Below are 25,389 nucleotides of genomic sequence, written 5' to 3'. Positions count from 1 at the left end.
TATATGCATCATGTAGTCATTACCTGGTAATATATGCATGATGTAGTCATGCCTGGTAATCAAATCAAACTTTATTTGTCACATACGCCGAATGCAACAGGTGTAGACCTTACTGTGAAATGACTACTAACAAGCCCTTAACCAACAGTGCATTTCAAGAAAGAGTTAAGAAAAGCTTGACCAAATAAACAAAATAAAACAATTGTCAAAATTAACACAATAAAATAATAATATCGAGGCTATATAAAGGGGGTACAGGTACAGAGTCAATGTGCGGGGGTACAGGTTAGTCGAGGTAATTTGTATATGTAGGTAGGGGTGATAGATAATAGACAGTGATATAATAAACTGCGTGTAGCAGCAGTGTAAAAAAACAGATAATGGTGTATGTATGATACGGTCATTACCTGGTAATATATGCATGATGTAGTCACTACCTGGTAATATATGCATGATGTAGTCATTACCTGGTAATGCATTAATATATGCATGATATAGTCGTAGACCTCCCCCGCCAGGCGGTTCTCTGGCCTCCAGGGGAAGATGACAAACTGGATGCCCAGGAGAGGGACCAGGATCAGGGTAGCTCTCACTGCCTTCATGTACATGTTAGACTCTGCCCGGTGGGTGTCCCTCAGCTTAGTAACCAGCACCCTCACGATGTTTAGCAAGAAGAACAGATTTACCTGGGAAAGAAAAGAAAGAAATGATTTTCTAGTATAGAATCCTAGATGCCATTTCCTACAATTGTGCCATTTAGCAAGGCACTTAACCTGCCACAACAACTGCTCCAAGTGAGCCCAGTGTGGCAGCCCCCTGCTCCAACCTCTCCAACCTGTATATATACAGTACCATTGAAAAGTTTCTTTATTTTTACTATTTTCTACATTGTAGAATAATAGTGAAGAAATCAAAACTATGAAATAACACATATGGAATCATGTAGTAACCAAAAAAGTGTTAAACAAATCAAAATATATTTTATATTTGAAATTCTTCAATGTAGCCACCCTTCGCCTTGATGACAAGGCACACTCTTGGCATTCTCTCAAACAGCTTCTTGAGGAATTCAAAATGAAGAAAAACCCTTGAATGAGTAGGTGTGTCCAAACTTGTGACTGGTACTGTATGTGGAGGGGTTGGGATAAAAAGGAAGTCAGATTTCGGTAAGACCTTGCATACAGTTGACGGACCATGTGATCTTAACCCACCTTATGCTGGGGACAATAAAAGGCCAATTTAAAATGTTTTGATACACAACACAATGCCACAGATGTCTCAAGTCTTGAGGGAGAGTGCAATTGACATGCTGACTGCAGGAATTTCCACCAGAGCTGTTGCCAGATAACTGAATGTTAATTTCTCTACCATAAACTGCCTCCAGTGTTGTTTTAGAGAATTTGTCAGTACAGCCAACTGATGTCCTTATATGAATTGTAACTCAGTAAAATCTTTGAAATTGTTGCATTTAGATTTTTATTTATTATAGTTGCAAAGTTGCTAATTAGCTAAACTGCTAAAATTGTCTGTGATGAGATTCGTATGTGCAACCTTTTGAGTTCCTAGACGTTCGCATTAAGTAACTTCTGTCTTATGCATCCATACCAAATGTAACATATCATACTAATTTCGGTGTCCCGGATTTACGTTTGCTATGTTACGTCTAGTCTATGCGACCAGGCTGTACAGGATGTAGCCTTGAGTGTCCACTTCAGGTATTTCAATTGAGTAGGGTGTGACTTACGAGCAGCGCTGCCATGATGGGACCGTGGACCACGTAGAGCAGGTGGGTCTCAACACTCATCCAGCAGCTACAGGAAAGAGAAACATTAGCCATTAAACAAGTCCCTCTCTACAAACAGACAATGAAGTATTCTTCTTCTCCTTCTAGATCTGTTTACTGCAGCCCACCACACAGCTGCTCAGCTTATTTACAATACTAGTGCAGAGGACCATTACTCACTTGTCATCAAAATACTTCTTCCTGGCCACAGCGTGAATGGATGCAGGCACTAAGGGAAACCCTGGAAACCAGAAGACAAACACTGTAAGGACATCTGCAAAACTGAACTAATGATGTTGTGTCTATTATAAAGTAAACAGCTATAATATTTTTATGACAGTAATTTGTGTGTAATTCCTCATTTACAAGAGTAACTTTTTGCACATCTACTGTACTGTAACCTGTATAGAAGAAGTTAAAGGGGAAGGTCGCCCCCGCACCTCTCTGATTCAGAAAGTTTGGGTTAAATGCAGAAGACACATTTCAGTTGAAGGCATTAAGTTGTACAACTGACTAGGTATCCCCCTTTCCCTTTCACTCAAAATACAAAATGAGCATAAACACAGCTAAGGTAAGTGGATATCCCTTTGAACTGTCCCTTTAAGGCTGTTAAGTATTGATCATGCAATTTATAGTGAAGATACCTGACAGAACAGACAGTAGAAGCTCTTTCTAAATTCAAAACAAGCTTATGTTGTCTGCTACAAGCTTAGCAAGAACAACCCCATACGAGGCCATTTCCTCTACTTACCAAGTCTGGTTAAATCCTTTCCCTAAAAACAACACAACCATGCCAGTATTTATTGGGGTTCTCATTTTAGCTGGGGCCATAAACAGATGAAACAGATGAATCCGAGCAGCGGGTCAGTTTAGAAATCCTTTATCAAGGTCCTCCATCCCTCTCTCTTATCCCTCTCTCCATCCATCCCTCCATCCCTCTCTCTTATCCCTCTCTCCATCCATCCCTCCATCCCTCTCTCTTATCCCTCTCTCCATCCATCCCTCCATCCCTCTCTCTTATCCCTCTCTCCATCCATCCCTCCATCCCTCTCTCTTATCCCTCTCTCCCTCTCTCCTTCCATCCCTCCATCCCTCTCTCTTATCCCTCTCTCCATCCATCCCTCCATCCCTCTCTCTTATCCCTCTCTCCCTCTCTCCTTCCATCCCTCCATCCCTCTCTCTTATCCCTCTCTTCCTCTCTCCATCCATCCCTCCATCCCTCTCTCTTATCCCTCTCTCCCTCTCTCCATCCATCCCTCCATCCCTCTCTCTTATCCCTCTCTCCCTCTCTCCATCCATCCCTCCATCCCTCTCTCTTATCCCTCTCTCCATCCATCCCTCCATCCCTCTCTCTTATCCCTCTCTCCATCCATCCCTCCATCCCTCTCTCTTATCCCTCTCTCCCTCTCTCCATCCATCCCTCCATCCCTTTGGGTGGCTGTGTGAAAGATACTGTAGCTACTGCCCCGAAGTTACATCGCTGCATCTGTAATAATGGCCGATCATTCACAGTTATATCGTACCACTTATCGGGTGGACAGGGCTCATACTATAACACTCCTCCTTTAATCAGAACAGACAGCACGTTAATAGCTGCTATCCAATAGGAAGAGCTAATAAAGCTGTCAATCAAATGCAAGGTTTGGCAGGTTCGACACACAGGGAATGTCGCGGTTAACAGGGTTGTCTCTGATCCTGTGTCCCAACACAGACTCTGTCCCGTCCTGTTGTGTGACACAAGCTGATCTATGTGTGGTCCAGCGATATGTTAGCTTATATTATATTAGCTATATTAGCTTAACATTTAGAACAAACTGTAACATACAACAAGCTGCTGTACGGACTTGTTACCATATCGTGTTAACTCAGACATCAGACATTTTTTGTGGTATGTAAATATAATTACAGAACAGAATAGAGTACAGAGAAAATCAAATAAATTACCCATAAAAAGATGGGCAAGGTGCACTGTCAAAGTTATGGATTCCGTTTTAGTGAGGTCAACATAAAGGTGAATAGCCTACATCTGGCTAAACGACTGCATCATTAAATTACATTTCTCTTGATGGTTCAAAATGGGGACTGTCGCTTTAAGTATAGTAGAAATAGGAGAGAGAAATGGCCAGGGTTTGAGAAACAATGAATTCAATTTTAAATAGTGGGTGCTGGAGGAACCACAGGAGGCTGCTGACGGGAGGACGGTCTATAATGAAGCTGGAGTGGCGTGAATGGAATGGTATCAAACACATGGAAGCCAATTAACCCATTTAAGGTGCAACCGGCTACCTGTGGTAGAAACCTGTTCCCTTGGGTTATCTGCCTGGAGAAAGGGAATTCCTGGACTACTCTCACATAAGGACTTCCTATCATCACCAAGGAGTGGTGAGTTTATCCAGAGAGGAAGAGGCTACGTGAGAGGCCTAAATGCACCCCAGAATCTGTCCGTGTGAAAAATACAGCGAGAAGCAGAAGACTTTGGTCAACAAATAATGACATTTCTAATTTACTATGTGAGGCTTATTATATTAAATATAAATTTAGTAATGTTTAGGTTGTTACGAAGGTAAATAAATGGACGCACATGGCAGCGTAGCCTAGTGGTTAGAGCGTTGGACTATTAACTGGAAGGTTGCGATTTCAAACCCCCGAGCTGACAAGGTACAAATCTGTCGTTCTGCCCCTGAACAGGCAGTTAACCCACTGTTCCCAGGCCGTCATTGAAAATAAGAATATGTTCTTAACTGACTTGCCTAGTTAAATAAAGGTAAAATAAATAAAAAATATTAAAAAATTCAGGCAACTTTGAGAAAAACAATTTTATATCGGAGTTGTCGCTGCTGTTCACATGCGTATTTGCCCACTTATGAGCTAGAATGTTCCAGCCTGATACCGCCTCCTCTCGCTTGCCTTCCGCCTTTGTGGTCATTTATTCCCATTGTTATGCTGCATTCATAACCAAGTGGGAAGGTGGTAATTGCCAGTTGTGAAGTCATACATACCAGTTGCATGCATTCACGTGCTTTGAACTCGTTCAGAAATGCTGATTTGCTAATGGCCACAAGCTGCATCAAGCATAAACTAAAAGTACAACTATCATGCATGTAAACACATTTGTGTTAAAAAAATAGATTAATTAGATTGCTTTTATAAAATTTTATTTTTGTTGCATTTAACTGCCGAAAAATGTAATCAAGGTGACGTCAGAGGTCAGCATTTGGGAGAAGTTGGAGCTCAGGGATGATAGACAAGTTTCCCACTAGTAAGTACCAGTTGGAGGTAATTCCCAGTCGTATGTGGTAAATACCACCTTCTCAATTGGTTATGAACACAGCATACGACCGGTCAGTCCAGCATCTTGTCAATATGTAGATAATCTTTGGTTTATCATTTATAATTTTTTCCTTTGTTGATTGACTCTCCTACACTTCTTATTGGATTATAATTGATATTTTTGTAGAAAGAATTTAACCGTTTTTGAGACGTCGGATTTAATAAGGACATTTCAAACTTTTTGGTTCACATTTTTTGGATTTGTGACCATTCAACTCTGGATGATTGAATTGACTGTTGACCTTCTATTGCTGGCTATAACCACTGATCCTAGATCTGTGGTTAAGGCAGGTATTAAGACTCACCCCAGCCTAGGAGGTAGTACCAGTGTAGATGCTGCTCCTCGGCAAACACAGCCACCACAATGAGCGTGTGCAGATAGATCCCCTCACACAGCATCCAGAAGTAGTTACAGCCCAGCATGTACATGTGGAAGAAGTGCAACACCTTACAGCCAACCTGCAGGGAATTAGGATCACAGAGACAATAACAACAACAACACAAAGCCCAACACTCAACCAGCCCTGACACATTATCGTTAGTGGGGTATTATGATTTTCCGAGAGGAGGATGTTTATCCGTTTACTCCTTACTGCTCGAGCCACAGAGTATCCCTCGCTCCACATTTCAGATAGTTGTATTTGCCAGACAAAATAGACTGTTAAGCAGCCTATATTCTGTTCAATAATATCCCCACATTCTTGTCAGTCAACACCATACTATCATATGTCTCTTTCTGTCTTTTAAAGCCTTTCTATTTTTTTTATGGGGTTGCGTCCCAAATGGCTCCCTATTATCTAAAATAACGAGGGTTCTTCAAAGGGTTCTCCTATGGGGACAACCAAAGGACCCTTTTAGGTTATTGATAGCACCTTTTCTTCTAAGATGGGACTTGGTCAAAAGTGGTGCACTATATAGGGAACAGAGTTCCATTTGGGACGGGCCCATACATTTAACTGAGGCTCATCCTCTAGTTTTTCCATGTTGAGATTCCTGGTTCTCAGCCCTCTGTCTCCAAGTGTGCTGATCTAATTAGAAGATACTGGCATTGGTATGAGCTAGTCTCCTGTCCCTGAGGTCCGTGTATGCAGCATACGCAGCCTTAAAAACCTGTCAGTCACCCACAAACTCTTAGCCACGTCACCTCCTCCTCTCCCCTCTTCCTCCTCCTCCTATTTCTCCTGCGGCATTACATGTATGGTGAAAGACAGTTGACATTACTAAGGTCTATTGGTGTGATCAGAACACTTCATGGGAGCTCCCGAGTGGCACAACGGTCTAAGGCACTGTATCTCAGTGCTAGAGGCGTCACTACAGACCCTGGTTTGATTCCAGGCTGTATCACAACCGGTCGTGATTGGGAGTCCCATAGAGAGGCGCACAATTGGCCCAGCGTCGTCTGGGTTAGGGTTTGGCCAGGGTTGGCCGTCATTGTAAATAATAATTTGTTCTTAACCTGACTTGCCTAGTTAAAAACCTCTTAAGGATCTGCCCCTTTTTTTCTCAATTTTTGCCTAAAATTACACCCAAATCTAACTGCCTGTAGCTCTGGACCTGAAGCAAGGATATGCATGTTCTTGATACCATTTGAAAAGAAACTCTTAGAAGTTTGTTAAAATGTTTAATTCATGTACCGTCATGTTTGAAATGCAAGAAAAAGGCCATAATGTATTATTCCATTTTAGATTTGAGATGGCAGCAGTGTATGTGCAAAGTTTTAGACTGATCCAATGAACCATCGCATTTCTGTTCTAAGTTTTGTATCAAGCCTGCCCAAATATGCCTAAATGGTTTATTAATACATTTTCAAGTTCCTAACTGTGCATTCTCCTCAAACAAAGCATGGTAATATTTCACTGTAATAGCTACTGTAAATTGGACAGTGCAGTTAGATTAAAAATAATTTTAAATAATTTCTGCCAATATCAGATATGTCTATGTCCTGGGAAATGTTCTTGTTACTTACAACCTCATGCTAAACACATTAGCCTACGTTAGCTCAACCATTCCGCGAGGAATCCACCGATCCTGTAGAGGTTCAATTTAAAAAACTCACACAAAAAACGTCTCACCACTTCATAACCACAGCCTAATGTAATGGGGCAGTCTGGATGGTTTTCAATGTTTTATGGAACAGAGTTTAAGGCACTCATGTCTGACGATTCCAAAGTGTGCCGCAAGTCTTTGCCCTACTTGACCTGAGCACTAGGGATCCACTCCTCTTTCACTACTGGCAGACTACTAGTCTCTGCTGTGATCCGCCAGAGAGAAAGAGACCTTGTTATTTTTGTTCAGGGGGAGCTGAGTCTATTCTCCCAACAGAGCACCACATCCCTAAATCAAACATGCAGTCAGAACACAGACCGACCCAGTCTAAATTTGCCGCTCGAGGATTTCAACATGTTCCACTAAAGACATGTAGTATGTGCAACCAACTGTGATGGGATTTCTTTTCATCCCATCCCTGGAAATCAAGACCAAGTTGTCTGAGGTGTGAAAGACAAACTACAATTTGGTTCTCTCGCTTTTCAAAACAAGCAGATTATAATAAATTTAAGACAGATTGGGAAAGGTGGTTCTGAGCCAATGCTGCTAGAACATAGCTATTCATACTCATTTTGAAAGCTGTCGTTCCTTTCTCCCTGTCGGTTGGATCACCAGGGTCAGTTGGTATATCTGAATAAATCTTCCACTGTGAATATGCCAGTTGGATTAGGCTTGAAGTCTGTTTGTCCAGTGAGAACGTGATGGTACGGGGAGAAGAGAAGAGACGCTGAAAATCAAACCCAGACGACAGTATTTTTCTGTGTCTGGCTAAACTGAAAGACATCTCTAAAGAGATGCTCCAATCGAGAGAATGATAACAGGACCTTACTGTATACATTGGGCCAGCAGTCTTTTACTAACCATTTCACCTAACTGGGAAAAAAACGAATGTCTCTACTCATAGGCTATCCATCTCTACAAGCCCATGTTCTAGCTATTTCTCTACATTAATATCATCTCTACAATTCTCAGACCTCTTAAAAAAAAATATTTAAAAAATACGTTATATTTTTATGGAACTGCGACTCTGTAACTCTGAGTCTGCTGAGTCACAATACTGTATAATAAGAAGCTGATTTATTCAAATCCTTTCCATTGAAAGGTGGACAATGAAAATGTCTCTTAAAAGACAATACTGAAAGTATCAGAAAGGGATGATTATACCAGATACAGTAATGTCACATTCCATAGAGGCAGATTTACTATCTTCACCTTAACAGACCTCAGGATACAAAGAATTCACGTCTGACTGAAACTCAACGAGTGGCAACTGTTCAAAAGTCTGACAAATGAAAGAAGTCTGAGTGATATGAGAAGTATAGCTCTGGGCTGTCTGTTAATGGCAAAACACATTAAAAAGATATGCTGAAAATAAGAAATTATATTCCAACAAACGCTTTTAGAAAAAACAGCTGATATAGAGTAAACTCATTTGAATGAAATAAAATAGTGCTCGAGGGCCACATCGTTTTTAAGAATTCAAACAAGTATTATTTTGAAATGATCATGCAGTGCAACACTGAGCAATACTGAAGAGTCGTACATTATATTTCCTCTTCCCATTGATCTTCTTGACCTTAAATGTGAAATGTATTTCTGTGATGTGTTTGACTGTGATATGGGTTGAGTGAAGTAAAGTGACACTTACTGGATTTCTTCCCACTACATCTGGGTTGTTGACCACTGCTATGAGGTAGATGAGAGTTAGGGCGGAGTTGAGGACATAGGAAACAAAGAGGTTCTTATGAAGCGTGATCCTTTGGCAGCTCAGGTTCCTGAGTGAAGACAAAGAAACAGCATAATAAAGTTAACATATGATGTGGGTCTGGCTGCGGTTACCCCAGCAGACATTCACAGTTACCCCAGCAGACATTCACAGTTACCCCAGCAGACATTCACAGTTACCCCAGCAGACATTCACAGTTACCCCAGCAGACATTCACAGTTACCCCAGCAGACATTCACAGTTACCCCAGCAGACATTCACAGTTACCCCAGCAGACATTCACAGAGAAAAGCTACATCAAACAATTTACTAAATGACAGAAGCAAAATGATTAAGCTGATTATCTCATTTTTTAGTGTGAAAATATATAAGGAATGCTGTCGATAACATAGGTTACAGAATTGTAAGTGATACAGAGTGTAAATTGTATGTCTGAAACGAGAGAACAAACTTCAATATAAATCGTTAGTATGTGAAATATGAAAAATAACTTCACAGTTAACAGTCACAGATGAGAATATAATCTGCAGAGCTGGAGGTAAATTATTATTGTCATGAGAAACGATTAAAACAATTAATGGGACTGTATGCAAATCGAATTTTAACATCATCAAAATAATGAATATTCATGATGAAAAATCCATTCTGCACGTTGCAATAAAAAACTAAATCAGCAACTTCAACATATTAAATCCTACAAAAAAAGATGTTTCGAGCTTTGATGAAGTAAACAGGACGATAAATAACATGAACCATTGGAATGACTAACTCTGGCCCATAATGACTTAGTCAGATGCTGCGGTCATCTGAACGAAGGATCCTCTTGTAAAATTTAAATACAGATTGTCTTTCCATTCAGAGCATGCTGTAAACTGGTATAAGAATACACAGCAATTCTCTCAAGCAACACCAATGAACTGAAATCATTTGCTTCGGTTCAGCAGTGCTAAATACTGGCACACACAACGTCCGACAATAAGTGGAATCAGTTGTCCAAAAAATATTATTGACGACTGTATTTGAGGTCCCTGTGGAGCTTCCTGATTCTCACAGAATCTGATACAGAAGCATATTAGTCACATAATAAGTCATTTACAAAGTAGTGGGGGTACAATCATCAGTAATCAAAAGCTCCATCATCCATATGGATGGCAGTGGAATCAAATGATACTATTTTCTATAAAAAGGTTCGGAAAGTAATGCCAAACACGAGCAATTAAAGATAGGATGGACCAGTGTTTACTGGAGTGAAAACACGTTGTGCCAAACCTGTGTACAGCAACAATGTCCTGTTATTTGTCTCCAGTCATTGGAAGCTAATGTAACAGTCCTGCTGTAAATGGGTTGTTTATAGAAGAAGAAGAAGAAGAAGAAGAAGAAGAAATCTCAGCATGGCAGCATTAGTAAATGACTTATTCTGGGTCAGTGGTGTGTGAAGTCTTTGAGACCAAGGCTAACTTTAAATGGCCCAACAGAAGTAAAAGGACGTTTTAGCAAAATATCTTCAAACTAGGATAAGCAGAAAATAGAACAGACAGAAGAACGCTCTTCATCGGAAGATGCTGTATGGATGTTCTCAGACTACTCCTAGACAAGCTAAAGGAGTTTCAGGGCAACGTCTGGCATGCAAGGTACAGTAAAAGCAGGAACTACCAAAATGATAACCCCATGTACATTGACACTTTAATCAGACAGGCCCTGTCAAAACAGACAGCCATTTTATGACAACAAGCATCGTGTATGCATTAGGACAGGATCAGACTGCACAGTGATACAATATTTTTTAAGCTAACCCAACTCTATTTTTCCACAGCTAGCTGGAGTATTTTTTTGTCGGTGAGTCCTGGCAGTGCTGTAGTGGAGGCCATAAATAAGAAGTGCAGCTGTACTGCGTCAAATACCACTGTAAACTGCACATCTGGGAACATTAAGACTTTCAGTTTTAAAGGGATCAGCCTATAAATATAGTGCCATGATCATAAAAACGATGTTCCCCTAAAAAGCAATGCTTTGCTTGCCATCTTTAAAACGAAATTGAGGTCATAATTAGCTGATCGCTTTGATCGTCCATTGATGTTTTACAATGCCAAGAAAGGATCTATTCTATCTGATTCGTGTCATGACACACACAGTGTAGTTTGAGCGTTTACTTTTGTTTTGGATAGCGGCTAGTTGGCTACTAAGATATGCACCTGAATGTCTGCCTATGTCTTAGCTAGATTTATGAGCAGGTATAAACTTTGCAGTCTGTTACAAGACCTACTGTACGTTGGCTCACATTGCAGTCTGTTACAAGACCTACTGTACGTTGGCTCACATTGCAGTCTGTTAGAAAACCTACGTTGACCCACAGCTGCATTTGCTGGTTAACACCCTACTTGCTATATCCATTGAGATTTGAAACACGTCAAATGTCAACATTTTGGGGATTTTCATATTGGCAACTGAGCCAAATGAGAACTATCCCAAGTCTATATTAACCAATATGATGCAGAAATGTTGTTTTTGCTCCTGCAGTTATGTCCCCCATAATGTTTATTCAAGGATAATGGCCTAATGGTTATAGACTCTTAGAAAAAAAGGTTGCAAAAAGCTTCTTCAGCTGTCCCCACAGGAGAAACCTTTTTGGTTCCAGTTAGAACTCTTTTTGATCCAGGTAGAACCCTTTTGGGTTCCATGTAGAAGGGTTCTACCTGCAACCAAAAATGGTTATTCAAGGGTTATCCTATGGGGACAACCGGGGGAACCCTTTCAGCTTCAAGATAGCAAAAAAATCAAGAGTGAATGGACATATTAATAACTTATCAACGGCTCAGACACGAGACGTATGTTACAGGAACTCATAGGGAAAACCAGCCACGTCACGGACACCTACGTCTTACTTCCCGGATAAGCTAAACACCTTTTTCACCCGCTTTGAGGACAACACAGTGCCACCGACTTGGCCAGCTACCTATGATGGTGGGCTCTCATTCTCCGTGGCCGACGTGAGTAAGACATTTAAGAGTGTTAACTCTCGCAAGGTTGCCGGCCCAGATGGCGTCCCAAGCCGCGCCCTCGGAGCATGCGCAGACCAACTGGCATATTCAATCTCTCCCTATCCCAGTCTGCTACACCCACAGCGTTTTTCTTTTTCCCAACGCAGTTAAGCCAAAACCATGCTCCGTTATTCAGAGTGGCGTTCTACAACGCTTTGAGCGCTCTCCAAGTCCGGAAGTGAATATCACGTAGCGTGAAATTTCAGTCTCTGATTAATAACATTTGCCCATGTATTTCAAGATTGAAAAATATATAACATAATATCGTGGACAGACCTAGGCACTAACGTCCCTTAACGCTCAAAGATAGATTCAATGGCTACACCCGTAGTCTGTTAGTAGTCTATTATCAGGTAAAAGTATATGCTTATTATTAATAATTTCTCAAATATGTATTAGCTAATCATTCAGTCGAATGAGCTATGCTACAGCTTATTCGACTGAATGATTAGCTAATACATATTTGAGAAATTATTAATAATAAGCATATACTTTTACCTGATAATAGACTACTAATTATAATATACCAACTTATAACAATACGGAGCTAGTAACTTTACGTATCCTAGGTAAACTTAGCTGACCTTCAATTGAGGGAATTCAGCGGACATTTTTACAACTCTAAAAATAAATACATGGGCAAATTTGACCAAACATGATAATAATAGGCCTGCATTACGGTAGGCAGCTAATTGTTAAATTATACTTTCCATCCTTACCTAGGAAGGCCACTGTCTCTGCGGTGATCGCCTGTGAGAGAGACAACGTTAGCTAGCCAATGATAACGTAGTACAACGCCTCTCTGAATAACGGGGCGTAGTTTTGGCTTAACTGCGTTGGGAAAAAGAAAGACGCACCCTAGACCCACTTCAATTTGCTTACCGCCCCAATAGATCCCCATACGATGCAATCACCATCGCACTGCACACCGCCAGTGTTATATCAGTTGAAACACACGGCCATCTTTACAATTCAGCTATCTCAAAGGAAACACACAGGCATCTTTACAATTCACTTATCTCAGAGGAAATACACAGCCATCTTTTCAGTTAAATAATGACAAGATGATTGATAAAGCACTCTCAGATCCTTAGGAGAAATATATTATACCGCCTGAACTGTATCAATCGCAGTCAGCACCACCATCAATATTATCATAACTTTCATCATATTTATCACCACTATCATCATCAACATCCTCATTGTCATCACGATTAGATGTGTCTTCATCTTCACCATAATCACCATTATCACCATCGTCATCATTATCACCATCATCAGAAGTATTCATTAATCATGTGAAAAAAAGCTTTGATAGTCCAAGACCGACTACTCTCCCTAATCAAACCAGTAGTTTGTTTCATAAAGAAAGCAACAGCAGCATCTATAATTACCTGAAGTAGAAGAATATGGCCAGAGAGATCAGGAGGGAGGCTATGGATAAGGCATGACCCACAATCGCCATGTAGTACAGGATATAGGCCATCTGGAAAATACAGATACATGAACATTAAAACAAATAGGATCATACAGAGTGGTGCATCAAGGACATTCATGAACCATTATAAACTGGGTGGTTTGAGCACTGAATGCTGTTTGGCTGACAGCTGTTGTATACCACAGGTATGACAAAACATTTCATACAGTGGTGCATCAAGGACATTCATGAACCATTATAAACTGGGTGGTTTGAGCACTGAATGCTGTTTGGCTGACAGCTGTTGTATACCACAGGTATGACAAAACATTTCATACAGTGGTGCATCAAGGACATTCATGAACCATTAACCCTGACTTCCATTTGCTACCCTGATGTAACAAAATATGAAAGGGGTGAGACTAGGACCTTAAAGGGATCATTCGGGATTTTGGCACGCATGATTATGATTATCTACTTCCCCAGAGTCAGATGAACTCGTGGATACTATTTTTATGACTGTGTTCAGTATGAAGGAAGTTTTTGCGAGACAATATTGACTAGTGTTACCGCAATTACAAAGTTTACAGGAACAGCTCAAATAAAAATGGTGTCCACGAGTTCATCTGACTCTGGGGAAGCAGATAAAGGGCTTCACTGCCAACATCCCAAAGTATCCCTTTAAGGTCTAGGACCTGGGTATTTCAAATCAGGTAGAGCTTCAGGTAGTCACATCATACAAGTACTTGGGAGTATGGCTGGACGGTACACTGTCCTTCTCTCAGCACATACTGTATCAAAGCTGCAGGCTAAAGTTAAATCTAGACTAGGTTTCCTCTATTGTAATCGCTCCTCTTTCACCCCAGCTGCCAAACTAACCCTGATTCAGATGACCATCCTACCCATGCTAGATTAAGGAGATGTAATTTATAGATCTGCAAGTAAGGATGCTCTTGAGTGGCTAGATATTCTTTACCATTCTTCCATCAGATTTGCCACCAATGCTCCGTATAGGACACATCACTGCATTCTATAATTCTTTGTAAACTGGCCATCTCTGTATACCCTTCGCAAGACCTACTGGTTGATGCTTATTTATAAAAACTTCTTAGGCCTCACTCCCCCCTATCTGAGATATCTACTGCAGCCCTCATCCTCCACATACAACACCGTTCTGCCAGTCACATTCTGTTAAAGATCCCCAAAGAAAACACATCCCTGGGTCACTCGTCTTTTCAGTTCGATGCAGCTAGCGACTGGAACGAGCTGGAACGAGCTGCAACAAACATTCAAACTGGAATAAAACCAATAGAACAGGAAAACGCATATTATGATTAAGTCTTATCTCAATCTCTTCATTCAAAGACTCAATCATGGACACTCTCACTGACAGTTGTGGCTGCTTTGCGTGATGTATTGTTGTCTTTACCTTCTTGCCCTTTGTGCTGTTGTCTGTGCCCAATAATGTTTGTACCCTGTTTTGTGCTGCTACCATGTTGTGTTGCTGCCATGTTGTGTTGCTACCATGTGTTGTCATGTGTTGCTGCATTGCTATGTTGTTGTCTTAGGTCTCTTTATGTAGTGTTGTCTCTCTTGTCGTGATGTGTGTTTTGTCCTATATGTCCTACAGCCCCCGTCCCTGTAGGAGGCCTTTTGCCTTTTGGTAGGTCGTCATTGTAAATAAGAATTTGTTCATAACTGACTTGCCTAGTTAAATAAAGGTTCAATGAAGGTAGAACTCCACCCACTTGGCAGGCCCAGAGAGCAAATCAAGTGCACCTATAGGTCTACTGCTGGCCAATCAGATAGCTCAGATCACTGTGTCTGCAGAGTCCTAGAACCATAGACTGTAAAAGTCTGTAAAAGACTGTAATATATATATATATTTTATTTCACCTTTATTTAACCAGGTAGGCTAGTTGAGAACAAGTTCTCATTTACAACTGTGTCCTGGCCAAGATAAAGCATAGCGGTTCGACACATACAACAACACAGTGTTACACATGGAATAAACAAACATACAGTCAATAATACAGTAGAAAAAGAAAACAAAAAGTCTATATACAGTGAGTGCAAATGAGGTAAGATAAGGGAGTTAAGGCAATACATAGGCCATGGTGGCGAAGTAATTACAATATAGCAATTAAACACGGGAGTGCTAGATGTGCAGAAGATGAATGTGCAAGTAGAGATACTGGGGTGCAAAGGAGCAAGATAAATAAATAAATACAGTAAGGGGATGAGATAGTTGGATGGACTGTTTACAGATTGGCTATGTACAGGTGCAGTGATCTGTGAGCTGCTCTGACAGCTGGTGCTTAAAGCTAGTGAGGGAGATATGCGTCTCCAGCTTCAGTGATTTTTGCAGTTCGTTCCAGTTATTGGCCGCAGAGAACTGGAAGGAAAGGCGGCCAAAGAATGAATTGACTTTGGGGGTGACCAGTGAGATATACCTGCTGGAGCGCGTGCTATGAGTGGGTGCTGCTATGGTGACCAGTGAGCTGAGATAAGGTCGGGCTTTACTTAGCAGAGACTTGTAGATGACCTGGAGCCAGTGGGTTTGGCGACGAGAGTGAATCGAGGGCCAGCCAACGAGAGCATACAAGTCGAAGTGGTGGGTAGTATATGGGGATTTGATGACAAAACGGATGGCACTGTGATAGACTGCATCCAATTTGTTGAGTAGAGTGTTGGAGGCTATTTTATAAATGACATCGGTAGGATGGTCAGTTTTATGAGGGTATGTTTGGAAGCATGCGTGAAGGATGCTTTGTTGCGAAATAGGAAGCGGATTCTAGATTTAATTTTGTATTGGAGATACGAGTCTGGAAGGAGAGTTTACAATCTAACCAGACACCTAGGTATTTGTAGTGTTGGAATCAGCTAAACTTTGAACATTGATATATTAAATGAATGATAGGAAATGAAAGAGACTGGGTGTTTTGTTAGAAGTTAATGGTTCTCTGAAGAAAGACAGAAGGCTTTGGAATGTGTTTGATGGAGGAGAGGAGAGCGATGGGTTGATACAGGGAAGACAGATGGACATCTGTGTATTAGATGAAAGAGGGGTTGAGGTCAGGAGGTGAGGACAGATTCTCTTAAGAGAGTAATAAATGTTTGGAATCCTGTTACCCTCTATATTAGCTTCCTGTAGAGCCATAACATGTAAGGATTGGAGAGAAAGAGGAGTTTCTTAAGTGGGATGTATATACTGTAAACTGTGATGTCTGAAATGTTTTGCTGTCTGATTTCAGCTGTACAGAACATTTGGGTTGAATAAACTTGGTTAAAGCTTTTCTAGTGTCCGTGGGCTATTTACTCTGAAAAATAAGAACCTAACAGTAGTTATCCACATATTCTAAGTCAGAGCCGTCCAGAGTAGTGATGCTGGACGGGCGGGCAGGTGCGGGCAGTGATCGGTTGAAGAGCATGCATTTAGTTTTACTTGCATTTAAGAGCAGTTGGAGGCCACGGAAGGAGAGTTGTATGGGATTGAAGCTCGTCTGGGGGTTAGTTAACACAGTGTCCAACAAAGGGCCAGAAGTATACAGAATGGTGTTGTCTGCGTAGAGGTGGATCAGAGACAACAGGCCCTCCGATTTGACACAGTGAAACTCTATCAGAGAAGTAGTTGGTGAACCAGGCGAGGCAATCATTTGAGAAACCAAGGCTGTTGAGTCTGCCAATAGGAATGTGGTGATTGACAGAGTCAAAAGCCTTGGCCAGGTCGATGAATACGGCTGAACAGTAATGTCTGATATCCATGGCAGTTATGAAAGGACCTTGAGCGTGGCTGAGGTGCACCCATGACCAGCTCTGAAACCAGATTGCATAGCGGAGAAGGTACGGTGAGATTCTAAATGGTCGGTCATCTGTTTGTTAACTTGGCTTTCGAAGCAGTTTGGGTCTAGAGTGTCTCCCCTTTTTGAAGAGGGGGATGACCGCTGCAGCTTTGGGAATCTCAGACGATACGAAAGAGAGGTTGAACAGGCTTGAGATGGGTTTGCAACAATTTCTCCAGATCATTGATTGATCATTGATTTGTAGGGTCCAGATTTTGCAGCTCTTTCAGAACATCAGCTCTCTGAATTTGGGTGAAGGAGAAATCGGGGAGGCTTGGACGAGTTGCTGTGGGGAGTGCAGGGCTGTTGACCGGGGTAGGGGTAGCCGGGTGGAAAGGATGGCCAGCTGTAGAAAAATGCTTATTGAAATTCTATATTATTATAGTGGATTTATCGGTGGTGACAGTGTTTCCTAGCCTCAGTGCAGTGGGCAGCTGGGAGGAGGTGCACTTATTCTCCATGGACTTTACAGTGTCCCAGGACTTCTTTGAGTTTGTGCTACAGGATGCAAATTTCTGCTTGAACAAGCTAGCCTTAGTTTTCCTAACTGCCTGTGTATATTGGTTCCTGACTTCCCTGAAAAGTTTCATATCCCGGGGGCTATTCGATGCTAATGCAGAACGCCACAGGGTGTTTTTGTGCTGGTCAAGGACAGTCAGGTCTGGAAAGAACCAAGGGAGAACCATATTTGTTCCTGGTTCTACATTTTTTGAAAGAGGCATGCTTATTTAAGATGGTGAGGAAGGCACTTTTAAATAATGACCAGGCATCCTCTACTGACGGGATGAGGTCAATATCCTTCCAGGATACCCAGGGATGTTTCAGGGAGCGTTTGACAGTGATGAGGGGTGGTCGTTTGACCGCGGACCCATTACGAATGCAGGCAATGAGGCAGTGATTGCAGAGATATGGGTTGAAAACAGCAGAGGTATATTTGGAGGGCAAGTTGGTTCGGATGATATCTATGAGGGTGCCCGTGTTTACGCTTTGGGGTTGTACCTGGTGGGTTCATTGATAATTTGTGTGAGATTGAGGGCATCAAACTTAGATTGTAGGATGGCCGGGGTGTCAAGCATGTTCCAGTTTAGGTCACCTAGCAGCACGAGCTCTGAAGATAGATGGGGGGCAATCAGTTCACATATGGTGTCCAGGGCACAGCTGGGGGCTGGGGGGGTCTATAACAAGCGGCAACGGTGAGAGACTTGCTTCTGGAAAGGTGGATTTTTAAAAGTAGAAGCTTGAATTGTTTGGGTACAGGCCTGGATAGTAAGACAGAACTCTGCAGTCTATCGCTGCAGTGATTGCAACTCCACCCCCTTTGGCAGTTCTATCTTGTCCGAAAATGTTATAGTTATGGATGGAAATTTGAGGGGTTTTGGTAGTTTTCCTGAGCCAGGATTCAGACACGGCTAGGACATCCGGGTTGGCAGTGTGCTAGGGCAGTGAATAAAACAAACGTAGGGAGGAGGCTTTAATGTTAACATGCATGAAACCAAGGCTTTTACAGTTACAGAAGTCAACAAATGAGAGCGCCTGGGGAATAGGAGTGGAGCTAGGCACTGCAGGGCCTGGGTTAACCTCCACATCCCAGAGGAACAGAGGAGGAGTAGGATAAGGGTACGGCTAAAGGCTAAAAGAACTGGTTGCCTAGTACGTTCAGAACAGAGAGTAAAAGAAACAGATTTCTGGGCGCGGTAGAATAGATTCAAGGCATTATGTACAGACAAAGGTATGGTAGGATGTGAATACAGTGGGGGTAAACCTGTGCATAGAGTGACGATGAAAGAGATATTGTCTCTCAGTATATAATTTTAACCAGGTGATGTCACTGAATGTGTTGGAGGTGGAATTAAAGTGTTCACTAAGGCCTATTGAGCAGGGCTAGAGGCTCTACAGTGAAATAAGGCAATAAATACTAACCAAAACAGCAATGGACAAGACATATTGATGTTGGGGAGAGGCATGCGTAGCTGAGTAATCATGGGAGTCCAGTGAGTGGCTTCAGGCAGCTAGAGGGCCGGGACTAGCAGCTAGCAGAAGGGCCTTAGAAGGACGATGCTACGGAAGAAAGTCTGTTGTGGCCCCCTCGTGCTGATAATGACAGCAGACGGATCAGCAGGGCTCCGTGTTGTAAACCAAGCCAGTTGGCAAAATAGGTATAGTGGCCGAAGAATTTGTCCGATGGGCCTCTTAAGCTAACAGTCCGGTGTGCTCTAGACAGCTAACGTTAGCGGGCCACGACTAGCAGTGCCGCAGAGCCAGTTTGAGTACCCCCTCGAGCAGATTTTGTCGGTAGTCCAGTCGTGAAGGATCGGCGGGGTTCCGTGCGCCGTACCGGCAGTAGAAGGGGTCCGGGCCAGTTGGCAAAAAGGTATTGTAGCTCAGGAGTGGCTGTTGGGCTTCTTCTGCTAGCCGGGATATGGGCCTAGCATGGGCTAGCTCCAGACTAATTGCTGCTAGCTTCAAAACAGGGACGTGACGTTAAACCAGGAATAGTCACTCGGATTGTAGCTAGCTAGCTGTGGTGATCCAGGTGAAAAGGTTCAGAGCTTTCTGTAGGAATCTGGGGATATGGAGAGAAAAATATGTTCGGTATGCTCTGTTTTGAATCGCGAAGTACAAACTGGCAAGAGCTTTCTGAGCTAAAGGTTGGCTGATGACCGCTAGCAGTGGTTAGCTGACTATTAGCTAGTTAGCTGGATAGCTGGCCAGCTTCTGTTGGGGAATACCGGTTCGGAGGTGGATAAGAATACTTTAGAAGATACAGATCCACACCACATTGGGTGAGGCAGATTGCAGGAGAGTATTTGAAGTTGAGGTTCAGAAAAATATAAAAGATATGCAAAGAAAAAAGATATACACATGGGACACGACAAGACGAAGAACAAAGACGTCTGACTGCTATGCCATCTTGGATCAACCAAACCATGATAATGATAATGTGATATTTCCAAACGTTTAAAACCATGACTAGAGTGAAACTCAACCAATACAGCAAAGAGTTGCTGTTTTTATGAGTAAGTTTATGTTTAAGTTGCTATTCAGCACTGTCAACACTTTGTTCTACACTTTCATATGCCATATAATTCATGTTCTCCCTACTTTCAGTCACGCTACAACCAGCACTGCAGCTGCAATGAATGAGTATAGCCAGTGGTGTAGTGGAGGGTATACCCAGGTACACACCGCATACCCACTTATTTTTCAGTGGGCATTACGTATACTCACTTCTTAATCCCCACTGATATGTATCAAAGTAGTGTGGTGGAAGTACACGCCGTATCAATTAATAAGACAGATGGAACAGATCAGAATGTTCAGGTTACAATTTGATAAACAATTATTTCTTCACATTTTAGGCACAGCAATGCAGGCCTACATGTGAATCTTCCAAAATGCAATTGCTGGAAAACACCATTCTAAAATGCACATGAGAGCTGGTTTATGGTCAGAGATGGAAATACCCGCTAGACATTTAGAGAGAGGGGGGATTTAAAGATGCAACTACTATCATGTGTTGCTAATATGACTAGGATAATACCTTTGGCTGCTAGACAATGAAAGAAAGTTGATTTGAAAACCAGTAAAACAGGAGAATGCATATTATGAGTAAGTCTTTATAAAAAACAATGCCTCCACGTTTCCATGGTGGGATTGTGGCTATAGGCTACTTTGAAGCAAGGTAAGACATGCCTCATAATATGAAACATCCATCTGTCAAATAATTCAGGAACAGGGAAAATATAGCAATGCCAATGATATACCTTGTCACGCCTTGGTCATAGTGTTTTGTGTTTTCCATAATTATTTGTTCAGGCCAGGGTGTGACATGGGTTTATTGTGTTGTTGTAGGCATTGGGATTGTGGTTGATTAAGGGTGTGTCTAGTATAGGCTTGGCTGCCTGAGGCGGTTCTCAATCAGAGTCAGGTGATTCTTGTTGTCTCTGATTGGGAACCGTATTTAGGTAGCCGGGGTTTCACTGTGTATTTCGTGGGTGATTGTTCCTGTCTCTGTGTAGTGTTCACCAGATAGGCTGTAATTAGGTTTCACGTTCCGTTTGTTGTTTTTGTATTTATTTAGTTATTTCATGAATCGTCATTTGTTTCATTAAAGACATGAGTAACCACCACGCTGCATTTCGGTCCGACTCTCTTTCGACAAACGAAGAACGCCGTTACATACCTAACCGTCTTCTGGTAGATGGAAAGGCTTTCCCAAAAACCGACCTCTATTAAAGGTTAACTAGCTTAAAAGTAGCCTATCCCAACCTATCAGAATGATATCATGCATCAATCCAGTTGCCATTTCTTTTGAAATCTTCATCTCATGTGACAGAAACAGCTAACCAAACAACAGAGCTAGGTGTCTGCACACTTGAATTAAAGGGTAACTACACACAAAACACATCTACATTTCTTATATTGTTCCCAGACCTCAAATGTCATCTCCTGATGTGGTTCAAGCATTGTTATGGACTTAGAACATACAATTGTGTGCACAGTACAGCTTGGGTTGGCCTGACTGTGAAAGACCAATATGGGATTCATAATTTTAAATCCTCCAGAGTGTATGTCACTGTATCTCGTAGAATTTTTCACACAGGGCGAGTTTCTTTCTCTGGGTGGGCCATCTCTGGGTGGGCCACACCACTGAGTACACTACACCCCTGAGTACACTACACCACTGAGTACACTACACCCCTGAGTACACTATACCACTGGGTACACTACACCACTGAGTACACTACACCCCTGAGTACACTACACCCCTGAGTACACTACACCACTGAGTACACTACACCACTGAGTACACTACACCACTGAGTACACTACACCACTGGGTACACTACACCACTGAGTACACTACACCACTGAGTACACTACACCACTGGGTACACTACACCACTCAGTACACTACACCACTGAGTACACTACACCCCTGAGTACACTACACCACTGAGTACACTACACCACTGAGTACACTACACCACCACTACACCACTCAGGGTACACTACACCACTGAGTACACTACACCACTGAGTACACTAAACACTGGGTACACTGAGTACACTACACCACTGGGTACACTAAACCACTGAGTACACTACACCACTGGTACACTACACCACTGGGTACACTAAACCACTGGGTACACTACACCACTGGGTACACTAAACCACTGGGTACACTACACCACTGAGTACACTAAACCACTGGGTACACTACACCACTGAGTACACTACACTGAGTACACTACACCACTGAGTACACTACACCACTGGGTACACTACACCACTGAGTACACTACACCACTGGGTACACTACACCCACTGGGTACACTACACCACTGAGTACACTACACCACTGGGTACACTACACCACTGTACACTACACCACTGGGTACACTACACCACTGAGTACACTACACCACTGAGTACACTACACCACTGAGTACACTACACCACTGTACACTACACCACTGAGTACACTACACCACTGGGTACACTGGGTACACTACACCACTGAGTACACTACACCACTGAGTACACTACACCACTGAGTACACTACACCACTGGGTACACTAAACCACTGGGTACACTACACCACTGGGTACACTAAACCACTGGGTACACTACACCACTGAGTACACTAAACCACTGAGTACACTACACCACTGAGTACACTACACCACTGAGTACACTACACCACTGGGTACACTACACCACTGAGTACACTACACCACTGAGTACACTAAACCACTGGGTACACTACACCACTGAGTACACTACACCACTGAGTACACTACACCACTGGGTACACTACACCACTGAGTACACTACACCACTGGGTACACTACACCACTGAGTACACTACACCACTGAGTACACTACACCACTGGGTACACTACACCACTGGGTACACAACACCACTGAGTACACTACACCACTGAGTACACTACACCACTGAGTACACTACACCACTGGGTACACTAAACCACTGGGTACACTACACCACTGGGTACACTAAACCACTGGGTACACTACACCACTGAGTACACTAAACCACTGAGTACACTACACCACTGAGTACACTACACCACTGAGTACACTACACCACTGGGTACACTACACCACTGAGTACACTACACCACTGGGTACACTACACCACTGAGTACACTACACCACTGAGTACACTACACCACTGGGTACACTACACCACTGAGTACACTACACCACTGGGTACACTACACCACTGAGTACACTACACCACTGAGTACACTACACCACTGGGTACACTACAGCACTGAGTACACTACACCACTGAGTACACTACACCACTGAGTACAGCAAAGTGTTCCGATAAACTTGCGTTGTTATTATTAGCTGCTTGTGTTTTTTTTATAATTCACTTTCTCTAATCATAGGAGTGACAACAGGAATTGGTGCATGAGGAAGAGATAATGCAGTGCGACTTGAGTTCCACCATCAGTATGAGGAAGAATGTGTCCCCTTTTCTCAGCAAATGGAGGAGGGAGAGCGGAGAGACGGTGAGTCGGGTGAGAGCTAGCCTCACCTCTGTTCCCTCCCTCCACTCAGGCTGATCATCAGATCAGGCCATCAGTCCAGTAAAAAAACATATATTATTATGCTCACTCAGCTGTGGCTCACAAGTAATACAACAAATGATCTATTATCAGCTTGATCATAGACCTACATTTTAAAAATATAATTTAAGAAATTGTCTGACAAGAACATTGGCAGGGCAATTGAAGCATAGCCAATATGCAGTGATAATGTATTGGGCCTATAGCTTACTGCACAAACCTCATTGCTACATAACTGTTTTTAATTAGTTAATGTTGCAAAGGCTTATGTTTTTCTAGTCATGTTTAAAAACAAACTGAGCGATAGATCTCGGCTCCTAACTTATAAAAGGCTTGTGACTACTGACGTAGACAAATAGTCATAGCATTCTTTGTGTCCTCAGGATGCCCCGCTTCTGTATAGCACTTTGTGACATCTGCTGATAAAGGGCTTTATAAATAAATGATACATTTGATTGATTTAAGAAACCAGCCCTGCCTGTTTCCCATTGCTAGGGTCAGGACTTTTACTACTTCTCACTGGTCAGAAATAGAAACCTTTGCCAGCTAAATTTGACCAGTTGTTCTCTATATGACCTCTTCCATATGTCACGATTGTAAAATGTCATCAAGTGTAAGCTTTGGTACATTTACTGTACCATATTTATCATATTTAGCTTAATTTAACACATTTTTCCCACCTTTGTCTCCTCTGCATTGAATATACCTGTATTATCCCCTTGAGAAAATGTCCCCTTATTGTGATTGCAAAATGGGATCAAGTGTATGCTCAAAATAGCATGCAGAAATGGGATTGATGGATCACTCTGTGACAACCCTTACCTTCAGCTTGCCTGTAGTGTGGAAGTTACACAGGGTGTAGTTGGACCACGTCCTATTGGTGTCTGGGTGGCGGAACCACTGTCCTGATTCGCTACAGATCTTTGTAGCTTTTTCTGATGAAACAATAAAGTAGGACTAATGACACACTAATTTACAACTTGATGTTAGATGGTTCCTCATCTTGAAAGTAGTCTATGGTAGTCTATGGTAGTCTATGACACTTAAAGGTCGACTTTGGACAAAAAAATGCAAAAATAACGGCTTTAAACTTTATAACTGATCAATGCACCATCATACCAGGTAATTGAATGCAAAAATAAATACAAATACAATGATGAATGAGATATTTGGCTACAGAAGTGCCATGTCTTACAGATCTCTACAGCTTCTGTCCAAAAACAAATCCTGTGAAATGATGTCAACACATAATACTGAAGGAGCTACAAGTGGCTAGCTACAAGTGGCTAGCTACAAGTGGCTAGCTACGTCGGTCGCGGTGCCCATGACCAGGATGACACATTGATGAACCACCAAATGCACAACCCATATCTGTTTGAAAATTGAGAAAGAGGCGAGTTGGACCATTTTGTGTGCCCAAAGGACGTTGTGTGCCCAAACGAACTAGCTACATCGGTCGCGGCGCCCATGACCAGGATGATACATTGATGAACCACCAAATGCACACCCCATATCTGTTTGAAAATTGAGAAAGAGGCGAGTTGGACCATTTTATGTGCCCAAAGGACCTTTAAACATAAACACTTAAACTGTGCAACCTG

General features: G+C 42.2%; 1 protein-coding gene across 1 annotated transcript in view; it reads right to left on the bottom strand.

Moving 5' to 3' along the window:
• Positions 1-25,389, bottom strand: part of LOC124042723 (calcitonin gene-related peptide type 1 receptor-like) — a 105,678-nt gene that overhangs the window by 9,967 nt on the left and 70,322 nt on the right. Inside the window, exons 8-14 of the mRNA XM_046360823.1 lie at positions 24,611-24,723; positions 13,318-13,409; positions 8,808-8,934; positions 5,419-5,572; positions 1,964-2,024; positions 1,745-1,811; positions 468-686 (exon numbers count right to left, since the gene is read on the bottom strand). Of these exons, the coding sequence (XP_046216779.1) occupies positions 468-686; positions 1,745-1,811; positions 1,964-2,024; positions 5,419-5,572; positions 8,808-8,934; positions 13,318-13,409; positions 24,611-24,723 (833 nt within the window). The remainder of the gene's footprint in view (positions 1-467; positions 687-1,744; positions 1,812-1,963; positions 2,025-5,418; positions 5,573-8,807; positions 8,935-13,317; positions 13,410-24,610; positions 24,724-25,389) is intronic.

This window comes from Oncorhynchus gorbuscha, linkage group LG09 (assembly GCF_021184085.1).
Source record: "Oncorhynchus gorbuscha isolate QuinsamMale2020 ecotype Even-year linkage group LG09, OgorEven_v1.0, whole genome shotgun sequence".
Taxonomy (NCBI): Eukaryota; Metazoa; Chordata; class Actinopteri; order Salmoniformes; family Salmonidae; genus Oncorhynchus; species Oncorhynchus gorbuscha.
The sequence above is the reverse complement of the archived record's forward strand: the minus strand, read 5'-3'. Positions and strand labels throughout refer to the sequence as shown.